The 20896-nt window shown below is 40.9% G+C and overlaps 1 protein-coding gene across 1 annotated transcript in view; it reads right to left on the minus strand.

Moving 5' to 3' along the window:
• Window positions 1-19701, minus strand: part of lrp1bb (low density lipoprotein receptor-related protein 1Bb) — a 149121-nt gene extending 129420 nt beyond the window's left edge. Inside the window, exon 1 of the mRNA XM_067261105.1 lies at window positions 19628-19701. Coding sequence (XP_067117206.1) covers window positions 19628-19701 — 74 coding nt within the window. The remainder of the gene's footprint in view (window positions 1-19627) is intronic.
• Between the last annotated feature and the right edge of the window lie 1195 nt (window positions 19702-20896).

Genomic DNA, 20896 nt, shown 5'->3' on the forward strand with positions numbered 1-20896 from the left:
GCAGCGGAGGTAAGAGGACCACAAACTAAACGGCCCACAGTGAAATGACGCAACTATTCTGAAGAGAAAGGACATGGAGATTGAGCCTGATTCAGATGTTCAGATACTGTTGAGGCAAGGTGCATCACAAAGATAACAAAGATTTGAAATCCTCAACGGCACTTAGGAATGCTTGGCTGGACCTGATGTTAGTTTCTTCCAGGATCACAATGACTCGGATTGAGAGACTTGTTGCTCTTGTTGGTTAGTTGTAACGGTTTCAAATTCTTGTACTCGCTGTGAAATATTTTACTGTTGATTGTTTTTTCTACAGGTACACTCTTGCACTTTTTGAGTTTCATGTTGTTCAATTGTAACTTCTTTAACTGCATGCTCTTATGGTTCTTCCCTTTGGCACTTATTTGGTTTTCCACAATGTATGCTTCATGTTTTGGGTGCTCGCAATGTTTGGGGCTATCTCGTTGTTATGATCAGTGACCTATGCTCTTTTGTAAAGCTCTCTCTTGGAAGTTGCTTTCGATACAAGTGTCTGCTAAATGCATAAATGTAAATGTAAAATACTCCAAATTGATTTGAATCATTGGTTGATCATTTAGGTGCTCTGTACTGTCTTAAGCTCTGAGAAAAATGCTCTTATCCTGTTTATTAACCTATTCTGCTTATGTTATGGCAAACAAGTGATCAAGAGGTCACTATGGCATACGGTAACATATTGGGTTAAGAGATATGGTATGTCTAACAGGTTGAGATTGTTAATAATAGAATTAGATAGGCCACCAGGGATTGTCAACACGACTCAGATCAAAACATTCCAATGTAGCTATACCTATATTTCCCATATTTGTTACAAATGCCAAATACATTTAAACTTGAAACTTGAATTTGATGTTGAACAGTGAGAATGTAATTTAAACAAATCATCGGATTGCCGGATGGCTTTGGGTAATGTGGTTTCCTTTAGTACCCGGTGTAGCTCAAAGTTACAACTTGTCAGCATGTAACTACAATAAAGTTATCACACTGGTACGAGACTCTCCCTAGGTGTTTTGAAAGCTGTGCACCCAGAGGAAGGCTGTGTCTCAGAGCATAGCTGATGTTGCCCCAGGCCTGCTGGGTCTGGAAGGCTGCTCCTGGCACCACAGTCTCATTTCTGCATCTCTCTGCGTCTCATCACTAATCTCTCTTTCTCACAGGCACAAAGCATAATTCATTCGTACAGACACTCACACACACATGCACACATAGATAACATACACACACACACACATTTATCTCATGTTTTGTAGTTTATACTGCCGTATCTGCCATTGTCACATATGGTGTTATAAACTTCAGAAAAGGCAATGGGGGGTGGGAATTCAACCAATGAGCTTGCTGTTGTTGTACACCTCTAACTCCTCTCTGACATTCTTACAATAGTACAATAGCACAAAAGTTTGAGGTGTCTGTTTCCAAAATGTGTCTCCAGATTTTGTTTATACTCTATTGTATAGAACTGACATATTCACAAGGCATCCAATACATATTCAAATGTCACCAAACAAGGTCTCAAGTATATGACAGCTGTTTCAACTGATATTAACATACCAGTCATTCCATTGTGCCAGCATAAATTAAATTACCGGTGCCAAAATATGCTAAACATTCCAAATATTGGTGAGAAGTATCCCATTAGCATGAGATATTGCTGTAACCAATGAATATGTAATGTGTGGACATATTCCAAATACATTTTGCAATGTTGGCTTCTGTCTAACATAAAATTTGGCAGCCGAAAACAACTGGCTTACACAGCTATTCTGACATTTTGAGGGTGGAAAGATAGACAAGTTGTATTATCACCTGATATTACAGGCACAAGTCTGAGTGGGTTGTCGAGATGGAAAATGCGCACTCAAACCCACAGCATCAAATTGATGTTTCTCCCCAGACAACTTGCAGTGGAGCAGATGGCATTACAATATGAGGACAGCACTATTAACAGATCCCTCTCTCTGGTGTGTTTGTGAGGGGGGAGGCTGACTGAGGATGTTGGACTGTGTGGAAAAGCGCCCAGAATCGTCAGATGGCTGTCCCATCATGCATTGCCTGAGGACAGAAAAGAGACCTATGACACTGGCAGGTGGGACGGCAGCCACACTGGCACCTTGGCACGGCATCTTTCGCCTTGTATGCCGTTTATAGTTGGCACGATAGTCGGGCCATGTGTTGGCTTTTAAGAAAGCTTCATTAGTGCAGGAGGTATCACATACTGTAAACAACTATTAATGATACAGTTGTTTACGATAAGGGTAGATCTGTTCCAGACTGTTCAGCAATGACTTATTTGAGGGCAACATGGGATTAAATTGGAAGCAGTCCTTACTATATTTCTGATAACTTAGTTGTGATTTTGTTTTGGTTCTGTTTCACTCTTTCAACGGCTAACATACCTATACATATGAGTGTTTTTGTTGAAAAACACTGCTTTTGTACTTTATTAAACACATTGTTACCCTTCAATTATCCTTCAATGTTCAATAATAGTCCGTCCCTTAGCTAAAATACATTTTACCTTTAAAATTCAAGACACAGCAAAACAAAGCACTTTATTCACAGATATTCAGTAGATGAAAAGCTAGCTTTCTGTTTCCAGGGAGACATTTGACAGCCTCCAGAGTCCTTCACCTGGTGTCATGAATATGGATTCAGGGGTGGCTAATGCTGGACCCATAGCACATTATCCTGTTAGGAAAGCTAATGGCTCATTAGCACTAGCAGGAGTCATTCTGATTCCGTCTTAACTGCAACCCAACAAAACTGACATTAGAATCCCCCGTCTGCACATTCAAGAGCATGGTTAGCATGGTTTATGATGGCTTGATGCAGCAATTCATCGCATAACTAATCTGGGTAATCATATCCCTCAGATCCTCAGGGAGTTTACAAAAGGAAGTATGCCGCTCTTCAGACCTCAATAAAAGCTCACTCCAGGTGAGGTCTGGCTGCATTGTGTTGGCGTGTGGGAGAGCTGGCAGGAGATCAGAAGACAGTCAATGCCAGTTACTGTCCCTAAAATACTCTTTTCACTCATATAAAAATGGTCCCCCTAGTACCACATAGAGGGTAAACTTCTAATGAGAGCCCCACATGCATATAGCCTTCTTTCTTACTTTTGAGGCTCTTTCAAAGCTCCACTCATTATGGTCAAGACAAGCAGTTCCTGACCTCTATTTTGAGGAGGGCAGCTATCTATATAGATATCGGGGCGGAGAAATGCAATACCGTTGTTCCATTCCGTTTGTTTTGGCCAGAGGGTAAATAGGTGGTACTACCAGGAGGTGGGGCAGGGTAAGAGAAGCTTTGCCAAGGTGTGGAGGAGAGAGAGCGATGGCACAGTATGTAGCCAGCCCCCCCTCCGCTGCTGTGAGAGCCGACCTCTGGAACATGGCCAGGGTCTCCTTCACCAGACTCAACACAGCCTCACCTTTCACATCACATATTCACAAAAGAAATCCCACATCCACTGTGAGCGCAGCCAATTAAAAAGTTATGCATAATTTAGCAATTCATTTGGCAGTAGGGATCAAATTGAATATGATTTGCAGTTAGTTCTTGGAAATTTCCTCCGGCTAGAAAGCAGACAGGATGGGAAAAAAAAAATCGGTAACCTGATTCTATCGTCCGTCACCTTAAACCTGAATTTCATCCTTGATTCATATAACAGCAACCACTGCTCTATCCATTGTATAATGTTACAGAAGGTAGAAAGACAAGCCCCCTAGAAATCTGATAGCTAGTTTTAAATACCACACATTTAATGACAAAGCTGCAAAATCTCTCATCCCTATTGTGCAAGGCCAGCAAAAAAGGTGGGGTCTTGCCTCTGAAATGAAAGAAACCTCAATGGAAGACCTATCCCTGACTATTAAGAACAAGGCCTGGGGTGAAATCACATTGTGGCGCACAGAGAGATCCCTATTCTTTTCAGCTCCTTTCTTAGTGGGCTAAAGTCAGGTAAAACACATCTTCTTCATCCTCTATGAAATTACTTCCTGCTCCTCCAATTAAAAGATAGCAGTAAAGTATGGCGGACGGCGATCTGAGACAGTGTAATTGCCTTGTGTGTAATTGCTGACTGCCAATGCGGAGACGCTGATGGTGAGAGGGAAACTTGGAGAGGGAAACTTGTCTTTAAGCCTGGGGCCATAGGAGAATGAAGCAAGGTTGACACACACAGGGACATTAGCGGACATTTCTCTAATACCAAAATCCTTTTTTTTGCTTAACAGCTCCATTTTAATTGTCAGTGGTCCTGCCAATCTTTCGGTTCATTTTTTCTCGTCTTCACCCTTTGCTACCTGGGAAACTCCACAGAGATGAGCAACAGGCATAGGAAGTCATTATGCGTACTGTATGTCTCAGCCACAAGGCAGCGTTTTCTCACTGTGCTAACGAGAACACCAGTGGTTTAAACACTGCGCCAACGAGAACACCAGTGGTTTAAAAAGAAAAGAGTGGCACCACAATGCTCTTGTCAGTCATAAGCCATTATTGGTTTCCCCTCATTATCTTTTAATTGAAAATTACCAATGGATTATGATGATCAAAAACTGCAATATGTGACATCCATTGAAATAATCAGACAGATAGGTACTCCATCTTGTTGTATTCTGAATGTGAGATCAGGAGGCTGGATGTCACTATACTCTCCCAGAGTGACATCCCAGAGGAGAAAGGTCATTCCCCAGAGTGTCTGGTCGGCAGGAACCGCACACTTTGATAAGCTATCATGAGCTGCTTCTGCTCTCAATCAGTGTGTACACATCCTCTCTGCTCCCCCTGACTCTGCTCCCCTCATTCTCCACCTCTCTGAGGAGCAGCCGCATCCAGCCTGCTTCCTCACCTCCCATGTCCTCAACCAGAAAAAAAAAAAAAAAAAAAGCCCTACAAAAATGTCCCATTCATAATGGATGCATTGTATTTCACATAATCTATAACCACTATAATAGAATTAAACACATACATTGTTTCAGCTTTTATTTTTGAGATTCTGAGTTAACACAACTTTTTTATTTAAATATATTCTTGTTTTTCAGTTCTAGTAATGGACCATTGTGATTGATTCTGAATTAGTCTCCATACTGTACCTGCACATCACGCCTTTCTCTCAGTGCTATTTATTAGACAATAATGTACCATTTATATTATGGACTCTTGATTTGTTTTTCTAATATGCCTTGCTGTAATACGTCTATTTCAGTCAGCAAGGAGTTTTACACTAACCATTATAAAATTGTTGTGTGTTTTCAGGCAAAAGCTTCAGTGATTTCGGTGAAGAAGGACCTATGGTGCAAAGCAAACTGGGGAGGAGTAGAGTGGTGTGGGAGTCATAATGAAGACTTTTTTACTGCCGAGAAGAGAGGGGGAGACAATCATCCATTGGGTAATTGAGCTGACCGGTTGACCATTGCTATCTCTCACCCCCGCCTACACACACTCACACACAAACCGTCAACCACCCCCGGTAGCAAGAAGTAGGCTACTTCTACGATCATCTTCTTTAAAGCTCCTGTCCAGTCTGAAGCAAACTTGTGTTTAAGGTGCACACAGAAAGGCCACAATGCGACAGCTGTACAAAGAACCATGAGAGCAGAGCAGCAGCCAAGGCCAAATAAAAAAACATTACTTCAGTCTTTTAATGACCAGGGTTGCCAATGTTACTGTACTCTCAAGAACACCAGCTATCATACCTCTAAGAAAGGTAAATATTGGTGTATATTTCAATATGGAGCGCAGAATCTCATGCAGAGATGGTAAGATCCTCTGAAATTCCAACCTATAATGGAAAAGCAATTTGAAAAGCTGTGACAGAAACTAGGCCTTTCAATGGGTTCTTTCATTGTCAGCCTTCAATAGAATGTCTGGCTAAAAAAGTCCCAGAAATGCTTACAATTGGGGGGGAGGCCAAGGAACAAAATAATCTGTGACACCACAGGCCAAGCCAGAGATGGACTCATAGGGATACAGACTGAGAGCTTTAGAAATATAATAGGAAACGTTTATAGCATTTATAATGTCTAGGGCCCACACAGCAATTTCACTCTTACTTTCACTTGCCTCATTGAGTTCTTTTCAGAATGGCAAGGTTGAAGTGAATGTTCTCTACAACAGCAGGATCATTATAATCATGACTGTAACTTGTGCAATCCCTAGCATATTTTTTGACATGGAAATGGCCATGTGACCATTGAAGGACTCGGTCAAGATGCTATTTGGTGAGTATACAAGCAGCGATGTCCAGTCATGGAATAAAACCAACAAAACTGATAGAAATGTGGCCTGGGATGTCTGCATTGCTTTAGGCCAGTTACACCTGGCTCTCTCTTTCATCAAAGTCACAATCCATCACACTTTGTGGCAAGCTAATGATGTCTGACAGAGTGACAAGATGTCTCCTCAGAGTTCTCATAAAAACTGCCATCAGTATTGATCACCAGCTGTAAATGGCATTTAGCCAATGCATATTTTATTAGTTTGTGCAACAACAAAACAGACACAAAATAATCGTATTTCCAAGCTCTTGACCCACCAACGTCTCCCATTAGTGATCACGCGACTGCTGAACAAAAGCATAGAAAACGTGTGACAGAAGAGCTCTCTAGTGTTGGAGGATATGTCTTTAAAGGCATGGCTTTTGATTAAAAAAAAGACACAAAGACGACATTGCTAGACACAGGTTTAATTACTCTGAAAATTACCCAGCTTTCTGAGCTTTAGAGCTTATGTCCTGTGACATGATTCCTGGAGTCAGGCAGCATAAAACACAAATGGAAATGATAGCACTTTCACACAGAGTAATGGGTAGTGCCGCACAACCCAAACTGTAAACACGTATTTCCTCCTAGACTCTTTACTTCAATACCTGACGAAAGTCACTCCAAGGTGGTTTCTGGCAGAATGGAACACTGGGGCCTATTGACTTAGTTCATTATTAATTCATTTTCAAGCTCACATGGGCTGCAGAATCATTTCAGAAGTAGAGATGAGAAATGCTGAAGCTGGAGGGGTAATACTCTGGGTTTTGCTTTCTGACCTGTCCATCAATATCCACACTAAAATGATGGGGGTCACAGCCACACTCATACAGGATCAAGGCAATACATTCGCCTGGGATACAAATGTAGGAGTGTGTCCCTGGCAAAACACTTAAAAGTGGTTTTCAAGTTGATATTTGCAAGAATTTCTTTTATAAACATAGTGGTAATCAATGGGCTTTTGGGAAAAGATACACTGAGGACGTATTGGATTGTTTTTCCCTCCATGACCAAACTTTTTAGTACTAGGTGTAACTGTTCCAGCTGCCAGAGCTTACATAACACCAGGGGAGAGTCCACAGTGAAAAGAAAATGGAGCAATATCATATAATAACTTCGAACGATGAAATGTACCACGACCATTCAATTGTATGATGCGCTTGATGTGTTGCGCCTCTATTTATAAGTAATGGAAAAACGTTTTCAATCTTACAAAGTTCCATCTCAAAACAATTCTACTGACACACTGGAAGCCTTCATATAGACGTAATTCAGTCTAGAGTCAAGCTATATCAATATTAGAGTGGTTTTGATCAATACACAGGGGAAGGATGTGAAGACTGTTTTTGACCAACAGTGAATGATTTCCTAGGGTTTCAAGATTAATCACAACACAACAATCAGAACCGTAGTGATAAAAAGATAGAAATAAAGCCATCGGCTTATGGACAGATAACATGCAATTAAAGGTTGTCGTGTTTTGCTGGGCCTGTTTAAAGGGTTTGCAGAGTAGGTGGTGGAGATGCATTATGAAGATCTGTGGCAACAGCTGCCTCCACAAAAATAAATGTTCCATGCAAAGGCAAAGCTTTGACATTGGGGATTGCAGTGTTCCACTGGCCGCATTGATTTCACAATTCATCAGGAAAATATATCACCAAGAATCACAGGCCATAGCCTCACAGAAGCCTGTGGCCATAATGGCCACTGAATAGAAAACAAACATTAATGCAGTACCGCCCCAGTGTGATAAGAGGTGCAACCGTGTAACGATTGTCTTGGCCTGTTCGTCAACAGATCCATAAAGTACAATATCAGACTGAGATATAACAGCCCTGATAAGGGGGACAGGGTCACTGTTGTAAATATCTGTCAGTTTTCTTCAGGACCCTGTTGTGATGGTCACCTTTTACTCATAATACACTGCTCTGGCAAACACATTTGACGACCACAAGCTGTTTCTATCAAAGGCTGCTTCCTCGTTTTATTGTTTAAGTGTGTGAGGATGAATCGTGAATGGATTCCCATTAACAATACCCCACAGTAAAATCATCAGGAAATGATACATTTTTGCAAATATTTTGCGACATGAGTGGCTTCCATCAGATATTGTTAAGAAAATCATTATATATATTTGTATACCACAGCATGCCACCAGATAAAAGGATGCTTCTAGTTATGTTAAAATTACACTTTATACAGAAGTGCTATCATTTCTCAGGGACTAAAAAGTGAATCTCAGAGTAGAGAGTCAAGTAAGATGACACACTGAAAGTGTTAAGTCGTGAAAGCACATCTTGTCTTCACAGGTAATTACAATAACGTCAAAACTAATAATGTGCAGCCCATTTAGCATTAAAACAGTGTATTATAAGAATTATTCCAGATTGTTATCCATTCCATGTTTCTTATAGTGCAATTGAACCTAAACAGCAGTTTAGCTAATAAAGCAGAACCAAAACTCATCACTTACTACTAAATAATTCCATATTTTTGGTACGAAAACATGTTTTAATTCCCTTGCTGAAAATTCTAAGACTAAACTACACAATACAAAAATGTCATATTTGTTGAGCTGATTAAATAACAGGTATGTCCTGGCTCAACGTAACTACTCTAGGTTCCAACGACCTCTGTGCCACCCAGAAAATGGTGTGACATGAGCACAATGTAACCTGGGAGAGGTACTCCATCACTCGACGTCTGGAGATTAATGGCTGAAAATGTCACAGGGAATAAGGTCACGCGCCGAGAGACCTGGCTATGAAGAGACACGTCTGAGCACTCCGGTCTGGGCAGTCTCAACAGCACCAAGGTCTACTGAGAGGCCACATGTCCCTAACCCACAAAAGAATCCATGAGAAGAAGAGAGGGAAAGAGACAAACTTAGGTTTGACTTTAACATGCAGCTGGAGACATGATTATGGTCCACTTACTGAGATGATGCTGCTTTTAACAAGATCATGTGAGAACAAAAAGAACACAAAGTGCAGGAAAGATACAGCGTGGTGTAATCCAAAGCCAAATGAGTTTTTGTTATGGATAGATCCAGAATTGTAGCCTAGCCAACAATCCCAACATTCAATATTGCACAACAAAGTTAATACCACATCATGGAGTCTTATCTCTTCCTCAGTCAGTACCACAATATTTGAGTTATATGACACACTGTAAAAATATGCCATTGCCGTTTGTAAAAAAACAATGATCCCAGCTTTTAACAAGATTGTGTGTTAGCAGTCCTAGTGTCAGGGATTGTTTTTTGTTTTTTTGGAAAGATATATGGCTAAAACTGTTAGGTTCGAGAAGGTGATGATTCGATCTGATGTGAACTTGTGAATGTCAGGGTGGAGTCTGGTACAGATTCATTGATTATATACGTATCTCCACTAAGTCAGAAACACCTTGCCACCTGTTTAAGCCTCTGGCAGAAGATACCCTGAAAGTTCAAGAATGTATTAATTTAACTTGTAAATATCCCTAAAGGCCCATGATATGTCTGTCAGTCAATCTCTCCAAATTAAAAGGAATACATTGCCCTTGTACTTACACTATTACTACAGGCCTTTCTCGTTGCAAAGGAGTTGTTTAAAACACCCATAGGATGGTGTTAGTATTCTGCTTATTGACAGAGTATTGTACTCTCAAGTTCCTCTTCTAAACAGTCGAAACACAAACTGAGCAAGCTAGTGTTTGCAACAGCATCTCAGGACTATTGTAGCATTTTGGTTGAAGTTTGTTGACTGCTTTATGTTTACAATTTACTGTAAGTTAGGAAAAAAACTACTGGATGAAAGATGATTTCAATCAGTTAAATTCTAGTTTTGTTTGATTGCTGCTTGCTTGTTCATTTTAAACAAAGCACATTTTGGAGTGCTATTGAAACACTATTGTTTTTCTGCAGGAGCCGTTGTCTTCATCACAATGGTGCTGCTTTGAATGAATTCCAGCCGCAACAACCTGCAACAAATCAGTATTTGCAGAGATGAACCAAGCCACACTATAATCATGTTTGGACTGAGAAAATTAAATTCTTAGTCAATTATCTTGGCCTCAATAGAATTGATAACTGTTGCCCTTAAGCAGCAAATTGGCACAGTTCGAATGTAAACACACTGTTTCCCACTGGATGTGTTGGCTGTGAGTATCAGCTTGTATTGTCTTGTCTAGTATGTTTTTTTCATCAGAGTGGACCACATTACCAGATTATCAGTAAATTGGATCACAATGGTGATGCTACAGCCAACCCAGACAGCCATTGTGGCAAGGCTTTGCAGCAACATGCTATTTTGCCAAAATATGATTTGACAGAATGACTGTCTGCCGCTATTGAAGGGAATCTGTTGTCTTCCAGTAAATCAAGATGACAATGATAACACATTACTGATGGGTCATTTATTTAAATCAGTCTCCAAAACATTGATACTGTATATTGATATCTTTGTCACTGTGGTGAACCTATTCTTCACAAAAAAGGAATACAGAAATTATTCACACATTCTGTTTGTATCATGACCAACTATCAGCAGTATAAGAAAGGAATCACAGTGTTAATATTGACCCCCCTACATGGTCTAGGCTTCCAGAGTAAACCAGACTGCAGGAGTCCATGTTATCTTCCAGAGTAAACCAGACTGCAGGAGTCCATGTTATCTTCCAGAGTAAACCAGACTGCAGGAGTTCATGTTGTTCTTATTGTTGTCACTGCTTTTGGCTATATCTTGCAGAACTAACTATTCTGTTCACGGAAAATGTGGTAGCCTCCTGCTGGTTGGACTGATTGAAATGCTCCACAGTCTTTCACATAGATGCTCTCCTTAGGGTGATTTTCATCGTCTAGTTACCCATTTTACAGCTTGATTCCAGCTGTTCCACTCAATTTTCCTCTAAACTAGTGGCGTGTCTTCTTTTGAGGGATCAGAGTAAAGGAATGTAGACATGTAGGATGTCGCAAATGGCGCTGCTGGACCTAGGGTTCAAAATAAACACCCAAGTACACGTATAAAGTGTATAAACACAAATAATCATACAGTAAATGTATTGTACTTATATTTTAACTTTTGTTGTTATTATTGTATCACTTTTTACTTTTACTAAAGCCCTATATTAGCCTATATCTTAACTGCTTGAATATTCTGTTACACTACAGTATGCACGTAGCAAACATTTTCCTTGATACGGGTAAGATAAATTGCTTTTATCATAATTGTAAGGTTTAAGGCGAAGTGTAAGGTTTCTAAATAAACCAATTATGAATAATACAAAATAAAAACACTTCTATATGATGTTTGCGTTAAAAGTATTTGGTTTAAATCATTGTTTTAGATGAAGGTATGTTTTTTTTATGATTCAAACTGACAATCTGATTGTAGTGAGGTGTGATGAATCTCAATAACACCATGTCACATTCTAATCATCGCCTATTCCCACTTGTGAATATCAAGACAGACAAAGCCCAAAACTGCAATGATGCATGGACACTGTGGAAATCAGCTCAAAGTAGAACCAAAAGATTGTCTTATTGTCTTATGTTGCATCCAGATAATACCAGTCTCGTATACAAAATGTTTGGATTGAAAACATTTAGTTGTGCTTCACAAATGAATTCTGTGAATTATTTAAAATTACTGGTGGCACTTAGAGTTGGTACAGTAAGTAAAGGTTATTTGTAAACTACAACCAGCTTTAAAATGGAATATGAGTATTTTATTTCCTCATGGGGCACAGTCCTATTATTTCTCTGGCTTTTCATTTAATTAAAAGTGTAGGAGGACGTGATTGGCTGTAGGATTTCTTACTGACTAAAGAATGCCTTCAGCCTACAAGTCTTAGCAGCCAGTGGAAATGTGGTCTATATGAGGGCTCAAAGATCTACTGTCAGTGTGTAATTCACCTCTGTCAAACACTAGAACACATCTGTGACTGAATGAATGATTAGAAACTGGCCCAAGGCAATGTGACATAAGCCAAAGGTTTTGTAATGGATGACTTTGAGTACTGTCATTCATTTCACTTTGTGCTGTAGAGTTCAAGCTTTATAAACATATTTTTTTAATATTCATTAAGTAGGAATCCAAAATGTATCAAAGTAGCTCATTCCAATTTTCTGAAAAAGTATTTATTGAACATAGTAGAATAGTATTCCATAAGGAGGTGTTCCAGTCTTGCTTTTCCTAAAGCAAGTTGGGGATTGAAAGGTCCACTTCTAGTGGCCATACATGCTAATCTTTAAAGCTGATATGAGCTACCTCTATTACCATTATTTCAGAATGACATTACTAAATAAAGGGAACAGATGGGGAGAAAACACCCATGTCATGTTAGCAGCTGGTACTGGGGTTGTTTGCTTACGGTGAAAGATTTTTAACCTGGGTGAGCAAGGTCTGACACAGTTGATAGGCAACAGGCATCCAATCAATTTGCATCAGTTGGACGCCTTTTTTAATCACAGCAGCCTTTCAAAAGTCACTAGAGTAAATCTGTACATAGCTCTGATGACATCTGGTTCAGAAGACAGAGAGCATAATTTTTTTTTCTTCTCAAAGTTTAACAAACTTAAAACATTGCTGCTTTATCAATCTTCCCATGCCTGTATCAACACATCTCTCACTGCAGCATGTAGTCACAGCATGCATGGGAGTTTTCAGGTTCAAATGCATACAGTTTGCAGCACTATCACACTAACACTGTATCATATAACTGTCATGTTAGGGAGTACAAATAGTATCTTAGATTTGTAATTTTATTATTACTACTTATTGCCGCCTACATGATAGAACAATTTGGAGCAAATAACAATATTCTACTACTTTAATAATTTGCTGTCCAGAACAGATGTATTAACTAGTCTCTGCTTTGACACAAGCACTCAACATGAGTTCAACAAGTAACAGGCCAATCTACAATTCACTTTAATAAACCATCTAACTGAATCTAACAACATGAAATATTACAAGGAATTTGCTTTGGCAGGAAGGTGCATACAATAAACATATAGGGACCTAAAATGTAAATATGTGGACTATATATACTAAGGGTACATAAACTAGCAGTACTAAGTGGAATTAGAATAAAATAAAATATACAATAAATATGTATTTCCTCCGACAGTGAGCATTCTCAATGCCCATGCAAAAGAAGATCAATATTTTAATGCTTCAAAGGGCAGTGCCATTTTCTCACACTACCAATAAGAACAGAGACACAGACCGTTGAAAAATAAGTCTGAGCTATAATCCCAAGAAGTGCTTTCTAGAAAGTCATTAGGTCACAGTGGAGCGGAGGATGGTCTGTGAGGGCCTCTTATAATGAGGAGTCCCTGTTCCACAGGGAAACGTCGCCGGGGGCAGGCAATTGCATTCAGGTGGATATGAAAATGAAGGATTTTGAGGTGCTATCTACAGAAAGGTTGCATCTCCTCCATCCCTACTCCCCTGGAGGCATCGACTTACGGCCTACCTAAGGATGAAGGTGTTAAAAATCTGTTGACAGGGGTTTAATCGGTGACAGACTGTCACTCTAAATCATATTTTCTAGTTTCTTGGTCTAAAATCCCGAACAATTTCAGGCATAAAATGTTCAATGCATCAATCAGGTATGTCCCTCTCTGGAGAAGCTCATTATAGAAGACCCTGAGAAGAGCCCTCAGAATAGCAAACAGACAAAGCTGCAGGACATAAACTAAATTCAGTTACATTCTGTTCTGTATAAACAACATAAATCCTTCAATAATTCGTAACAATTTGATCAGTTTATTTACTGTGCTACAAACGGTCAATGTGTGTACTGTATGATACAATGGAACAATATACTGTATGTTATATATTAAACCATTGTTTAACCATCTATTTTCACCCATGGAAATTGTAAGGTTAGACATGAAAAACGTGTTCCTCCTCCATGCAGCATGTTTATAGATTTCCTATCCAACAGCATTTGAAATCCTTTCTGTTAATTTCAGTCTATTAATCCATACACTGAGTAAAGCAAAACATTTTTTACAACATGAATTGAAATCACTGAGAGGGTTGATACTATACAATGTAGACTGCATTTCTTGTTCGATACCATACAAACAAGACGCCAATAAACACTAATTGTAGTCACAGTGTCTAAACCATACAAGTCATTGATTGAGTGGTATTTTTTGTCCTTCACGTGAACAATGATCTATCCAGCGAGCCATTTACCTGAATACAATTATAGTGTGTTCCAAAACAGACTAGAAAGATAAATAGATACACACAGGGACAAGTAAACACCATCATATTCCCCCCCAAAATATTATAATAAAAATAAGCCTTCATTTCTGGCTGCAAAACATTACAGTGAAATGAATTAGGCACCTCAACATAGTAGGCAAGGACAAATCCCCTTAGAGAGATTCCTTCGTTTTGAATGAAGTACCAAATTCAAGCTCTTTGTGGAGATTCTCTCTGAGGCTGGCCACTCCACTGGTTTGAAAGTGGGAGAATCCAGTAAGGTTTGTGAATTGTCAAAACTGGCCTTTTACTATGGCATGTCTTTCAGCTTTTTGGACCACAGAGTTGGACTGTAGGTTCTGACAAGTTGACGTTCTACATTACATTACATTTAGTCATTTAGCAGACACTCTTATCCAGAGCGACTTTCAGTAAGTACAGGGACATTCCCCCGAGGCAAGTAGGGTGAAGTGCCTTGCCCAAGGACACAATGTCATTTTGCACAGCTGGGAATCGAACTGGCAACCTTCAGATTACTAGCGCGACTCCCTCACCGCTCAGCTATCTGACTCCCTCTGACTCCGTTCTACTATTCATCCTACAATTCCGATTATGAAGCAAAGTACAGCATAGTGGTGTACAGTAATGTTCCCTGAAGACAGCCAAATATATATCAGAGTCCAATTTTCCATGTGAGTCATTGTAGCCTTGTACCCTTTCATTTATACTGTACCTGTACTATACATTGTTCTGCAACACTTTACAATCGTGGAAAGTCTACAGGTTCAAGTCTCCAAATATTTATTTTCTAAAATAACACCACACATGGGTTAATATGGTTGAATTGTTGCATATTTTGTAATCTCTAAACTATCGTTAAACATTACCATTGGAAAATCTGAATCTGAGAGAAAGAAATAATAATGAATTGCCGCAGGACATGATGCCTGAGTTGCCAAACAATATTTACTGAGCAATCTGTTGCTCAGAACAATAGTGGGTAATTGCAAATCAACATAAACACCACCTCAGAGCAGTGGGATTGATTGTGAGGGTTTCTGTCACTTGACAATAATTAATCATCTGCAGGAGAGACAGCAGGCAAGTCACTCTCATCTCCTGAAGAAATCAACAGGCCCTCCATTACCCCGATCGTATTCTACCCTGACAGTGGTGGCGTGTTTCTCCCCTCGTCCACTCCCCTCATCAACAGTATGATTGCATGACTTACGTCACACGTTTGCTTTAATTCACAGAAAAGGTGTCGACTGCATTTAGGAGTGGACAGCAGGAGGGATAAGGAGAGCAGGATGTACCAGAAGGAGAAGGGAAAAAGAGCTGAGTCCTACAGATGTCGAGCCTCGAGTGCGCGCCGTGTGAGACAAAACGGTCAATCTATTAACCTCACTGCTGCCCGGGCCAAAGGCATTTCTAGCCTCTGCTCATTGGCTTACATAAAAAGAGGCCTTACATGGCTGACTTACAATGTGTCAACTGGGCCAACTGGAGCGAGAAATGACCCAATCAACAGACATTGCTTTTTAGTGAGATCAATACAGGAAGTGATGGAAATGACAGAACCTTAGCTTGCTGACAAAAACTACCCACCTTTCAGACATTTCAGCCCGAAATGTAAATTGTGTTTCTTGCCCAGGATGTGTGATAATGATGACAATGTTGAGTATTAATACAATTGATTATATTCTGGCTATATTGATTTAATTGATCACAGAGTTAGGATAAGTTGCCTGGGAGACAGAACTGACCAATGGGTGTTGTTATTATCTTTGCTATTGATGGCTGTAGCACCTTCATTTGGGAGGGAGAATTCACAGTGACACATTTGAAATACTGCCACCTAACTGATGCACTCGTCAACTAATGGTCTTAACTGCTTCGTAATAGATGTACATAGAAGGCCTTTGTCATGATGTAGTGCAAATGTGCCTTAAAGATCCATTTTGGTAAGGGTACAACTGGTCAATCAACACACAACTACCAACAGGTCCATGCATCACATCGATCTATTTATGAAAAGAATGAATAAAATATACAATACAACCCTGCAGTTTTATAAATACCTTTACTTAATCCACAGACAGACTTCAACATAACCTTATAATCTGACAACATGCCTTCTTCCACATACATATGTATACACTTCTTGAACAGAAAACCCCATTCCGAGAAGTTCATTGATGCGGTCCCATAATCTACTGTCAGCAGGTCATGAGATGTGTTCCTTGTTGTTTTGTTTGGACTACTGTAGCTGTTTAGTAGCGCTGATGGCTGCCTGGAGGGAGCAGTGTCCTTTATCAGGCTGCAAGCAGGAGATACCTGTGACAGCCGAGGTGTTTGAGGCTGAGTGCTTAATCTCTGGTCGCTTTTTCAGAGCAGTGAAGCAAGTCAGCGAGGAGAGAGGGGCTGATTGCACGTTTCAAAACCAGGAGAAGCTGGCACGCGGGAGGAGAAACAAACCTGGAAAACTAGGAGTGCTCTAATCATATCAAAGAGGTGAGAAACAAACCCAACTGAACGGTGATGGATGGAACCTCGGTTAATAGGACTCACAATTCTACACAGGGAAACTAGAGATCAATAGGAACTCAGAAACATGTGAGGGAATCATACCAAACCAGATTGATGACAGGCAGCTATGCTCTAATTTTAGCACAGGGTAACTCAGTGATACTGCTGCTAGCCACAGACTGCATTTTAGAGTGAGGTGCAGCTGCTGAAAAGTAATTGTGTAAAATGCAGGTGTGGAGGCAGAGGTTTAAACTGCAGTCGTGTTTTCAGAATCAGAATCAGAATCAGAATCAGAAAGGGATTTATTCGCCATGAAAGTTTGCACAGACAAGGAATTTGCTTTGGCAGGAAGGTGCATACAATAAACATATACCTAAAATTTAAATATGTGGACTAACTATACTAAGGGTACATAAACTAGCAGTACTAAGTGGGATAAATATAAGTTGCCGTAAATTACAATATAAAAATACAAAAATACAAATATTACAAAAAATACAAATGTACAAGATACCATGTTGTGGTGCAGTGCAAAAGCAGTGTGTTTTAAGCAATAAGTCATTTGAGTCAGTGTGGTCACTTGGCCTTGTTGAAGAGGCCAACAGCGGAAGGGAAGAAACTGTTTTTGTGGCGTGAGGTATTGGTCCTGATAGACCGCAGCCTTCTGCCGGAGGGGAGTGACTGAAACAGGGAGTGTCCAGGGTGGGAGGAGTCGGCCACAATCTTCCTCGCTCGCCTCAGGGTCCTCGAGGTGTGCAGGTCCTCGAGGGTAGGCAGATTGCAGCCAATCACCTTCTCAGCAGTACGGATGATACGCTGCAGTCTGCTCTTGTCCTTGGCAGTGGCAGCAGCGTACCAGACGGTGATGGAGGAGGTGAGGATGGACTCAATGATGGCTGAGTAGAAGTGCACCATCATTGTCTTTGGCAGGTTGAACTTCTTCAGCTGCCGAAGGAAGTACATCCTCTGTTGTGCTTTCTTGATGAGGGAGCTGATGTTCAGTTCCCACTTGAGGTCCTGGGAGAGGATAGTGCCCAGGAAGCGGAAGGACTCCACAGTGTTGACTGGGGAGTCACACAGGGTGATGGGGGTGAGTGGGGCTGTGTTCCTCCTGAAGTCCACAACCATCTCCACTGTCTTAAGAGCATTGAGCTCTAAGTTGTTCTGGCTGCACCAGGTCACCAGGTTGGCCGCTTCCCACCTATAATCAGACTCGTCTCCACCAGAGATGAGCCCAATAAGGGTGGTGTCGTCCGCAAACTTCAGGAGTTTGACGGACGGATGACTGGAGGTGCAACTGTTGGTGTACAGGGAGAAGAGCAGAGGAGAAAGGACGCAGCCCTGAGGTGATCCGGTGCTGATGGACCGGGAGTCAGAGACTTGTGTTCCCAGCTTAACGCACTGCTTCCTGTCAGACAGGAAGTCTGTGATCCACCTGCAGGTGGAATCAGGCACGTTCAGCTGGGAGAGCTTTAACATCTGTGCCGCAGTTGGAATACAGTACACAATATATCATTTATTTTATTTGTGCCATATCTCACATACAGCATTTAAAGTAAAAAAAAATCCTGGTTATAATACGGTTCAGTACACACTACAACCAACATCAGCTACCTCCTACTGAATGGATTAGACTCAAATTCCAACTCCACATGTCTGAGTAGCTGTTGATAAACTGGCCACAGATTAGGCTGAGCAGATCATTGCTGAGCAGAGTCGGACGGAAATGATGCCAATAATTCTGTCTCCCATCCTCACTCTATAGCCTCCCAATCCCTGGACTGGGCTACAGAGACCACAGCCAAAGCACCCTTGCATGTATAGCTCACACACTCACTCAGAAGAGACAGCCTCGCATACAGTAATTGTGTTTGTGTGTGCAAGTGTGTACCATCCCTTGCTCAGGACAGTTTTCTATTATGTCCTACTGAGCAGACAGACTAATAGCTACAGTTAACTGCAGCTCTTTAAAAGGCTTGTAAGTAAGGGTAAAAAAAACGAATCATGCAAAAGAAAATATCTATGACTGCACTGTTAAATATTATTGCATAACCCTTTAACGACTGAATCCATAAAGAAAGGTTACAGTCTATTCCATTAATAGCTGATCATATAAAATATTGCATTCTTTTAAGTACCCTCATTCCTTTCTTGAAAAGGCAACACAGCATCATCAACTGGCATTAGGTTTGTCTCCTGAATGAGGCTAGTTGGATGAATCCTTTTCCTGTTCTCTTTCTGGGCCAATGCCGCATGAGGTTGTGGGCCCTGGGCCCTGAGCCCTTGGCCTGTGCCAGGTGGCAGCTGGGATAGTGTCTCCCCAGCCAGGCTTAGCAGCCCTGGTACTGGTCCACAGCCATACCACTGCTGCCATGACACTACACATGATTAGGACCCCTACATGACCAACCCTCAGACTGGTCTGTTTTGTGGGAATGCATGTGTGTGTCTTCATGTGTCAGTCTGTCTGACTGGCTGTCCTACCCTCCTCATTCTCTCTCTCTCTCTCTCTCTCTCTCTCTCTCTCTCTCTCTCTCTCTCTCTCTCTCTCTCTCTCTCTCTCTCTCTCTCTCTCTCTCTCTCTCTCTCTCTCTCTCTCACCATGCACTGAGCAACAGGATGTTTTTCCCATTGGCAACAACCTCCAGGGGTAACATGTCCAACTGCTTTGCCATGGTGACCGCGTGTAAAGCACTTACAGGCAGCCTGAGGTCAGACCGACAACCTGGTCTAAACTATAGGAATGGGGGCAACCTGCAGTTATTTCCTGAAGGGCATGCCTTCATGTTCAGTCAAGGCAGAGTAAGAAACAAGATAAGAGCGCCAGTTGACTCCGGCAGCCTTTTCTCTAGCCGTGAATGTATGCTGAGCACACATTGGCAAGCCAGATCCTTGGGGTGCTGCCTCCTCCTGCTCGTGGTTCAGCCTGTCAAACTGACAGACAGACTTTGGCCCCAAAATGAAACAGGTTTCCTTCCCCCACAGGAGCCCTCCCAGCAGCAGTCCACTGCAGTACCATGCCCTCGGTCCTCTCACACAGCTAGTCACGACCTTTAACCTTCCACCTTTGCAGGTGCAACCTAACTGTGGATGGAGTTGAAGGGGTTTGCTACTGTGCTGCATACCCTAGACTACGTATGTGCAAAATCAGGTCTTACTAGGTACACTTTGTAATCATTTTAGGTTGTATCTTTGTGTTACTTATCCTTGCACACCGTCATTTTTGCAAGGAAATAATTCATTATAACAACTATAATTAAATATTATATCCAACTACTAAACCACAATTTTACAATCAATGAAAATTCTTGGATTTTTGGTCTCTTTTCAGATTATTTTGGCCTTTCTTTGCATCAACATATTTAGTAATAAAACACTTATGCTTTATCACATCAATAATACAAGTTTGCTTATTTTCCAGTTGCCATTTTAGTATCTGGCTGAGCCAAGCACTTTGATTCAACTCCATTGAGAAAGGGCCTTTTTCTGAGGAAATGCTCATTGATTCATTAATCACATTTCCAATTCTGTAACATTTCTGAAAAATCTAATATTAAACCCCATGCCACTGAATAATTAAGTCAAATGAGGGAATCAACAAAAACAGATAATGTGGGTCCAACAAGCAGTTCTTTCTCCAGCCTGAAATCAATTCAGCCAATTCAGCCAAGTCAATTTTCTACAGACAGCGTCCACAATGCCAACCAATGCGCAGGAGTACCTTGATTGAATTGTCATCTACTGAAACCATGCAGGAAGATCCAAAGTTGACACAATCAAAATCCAATGGGCTTCCCGTTCGATGACTGAGGTACAGTCGAGTGAAATCCACTGACCTTAATAAGACATCTGGGAACACATAATACCTCA

The sequence above is a fragment of the Osmerus mordax genome, chromosome 2 (assembly GCF_038355195.1).
Source record: "Osmerus mordax isolate fOsmMor3 chromosome 2, fOsmMor3.pri, whole genome shotgun sequence".
Classification (NCBI taxonomy): domain Eukaryota; kingdom Metazoa; phylum Chordata; class Actinopteri; order Osmeriformes; family Osmeridae; genus Osmerus; species Osmerus mordax.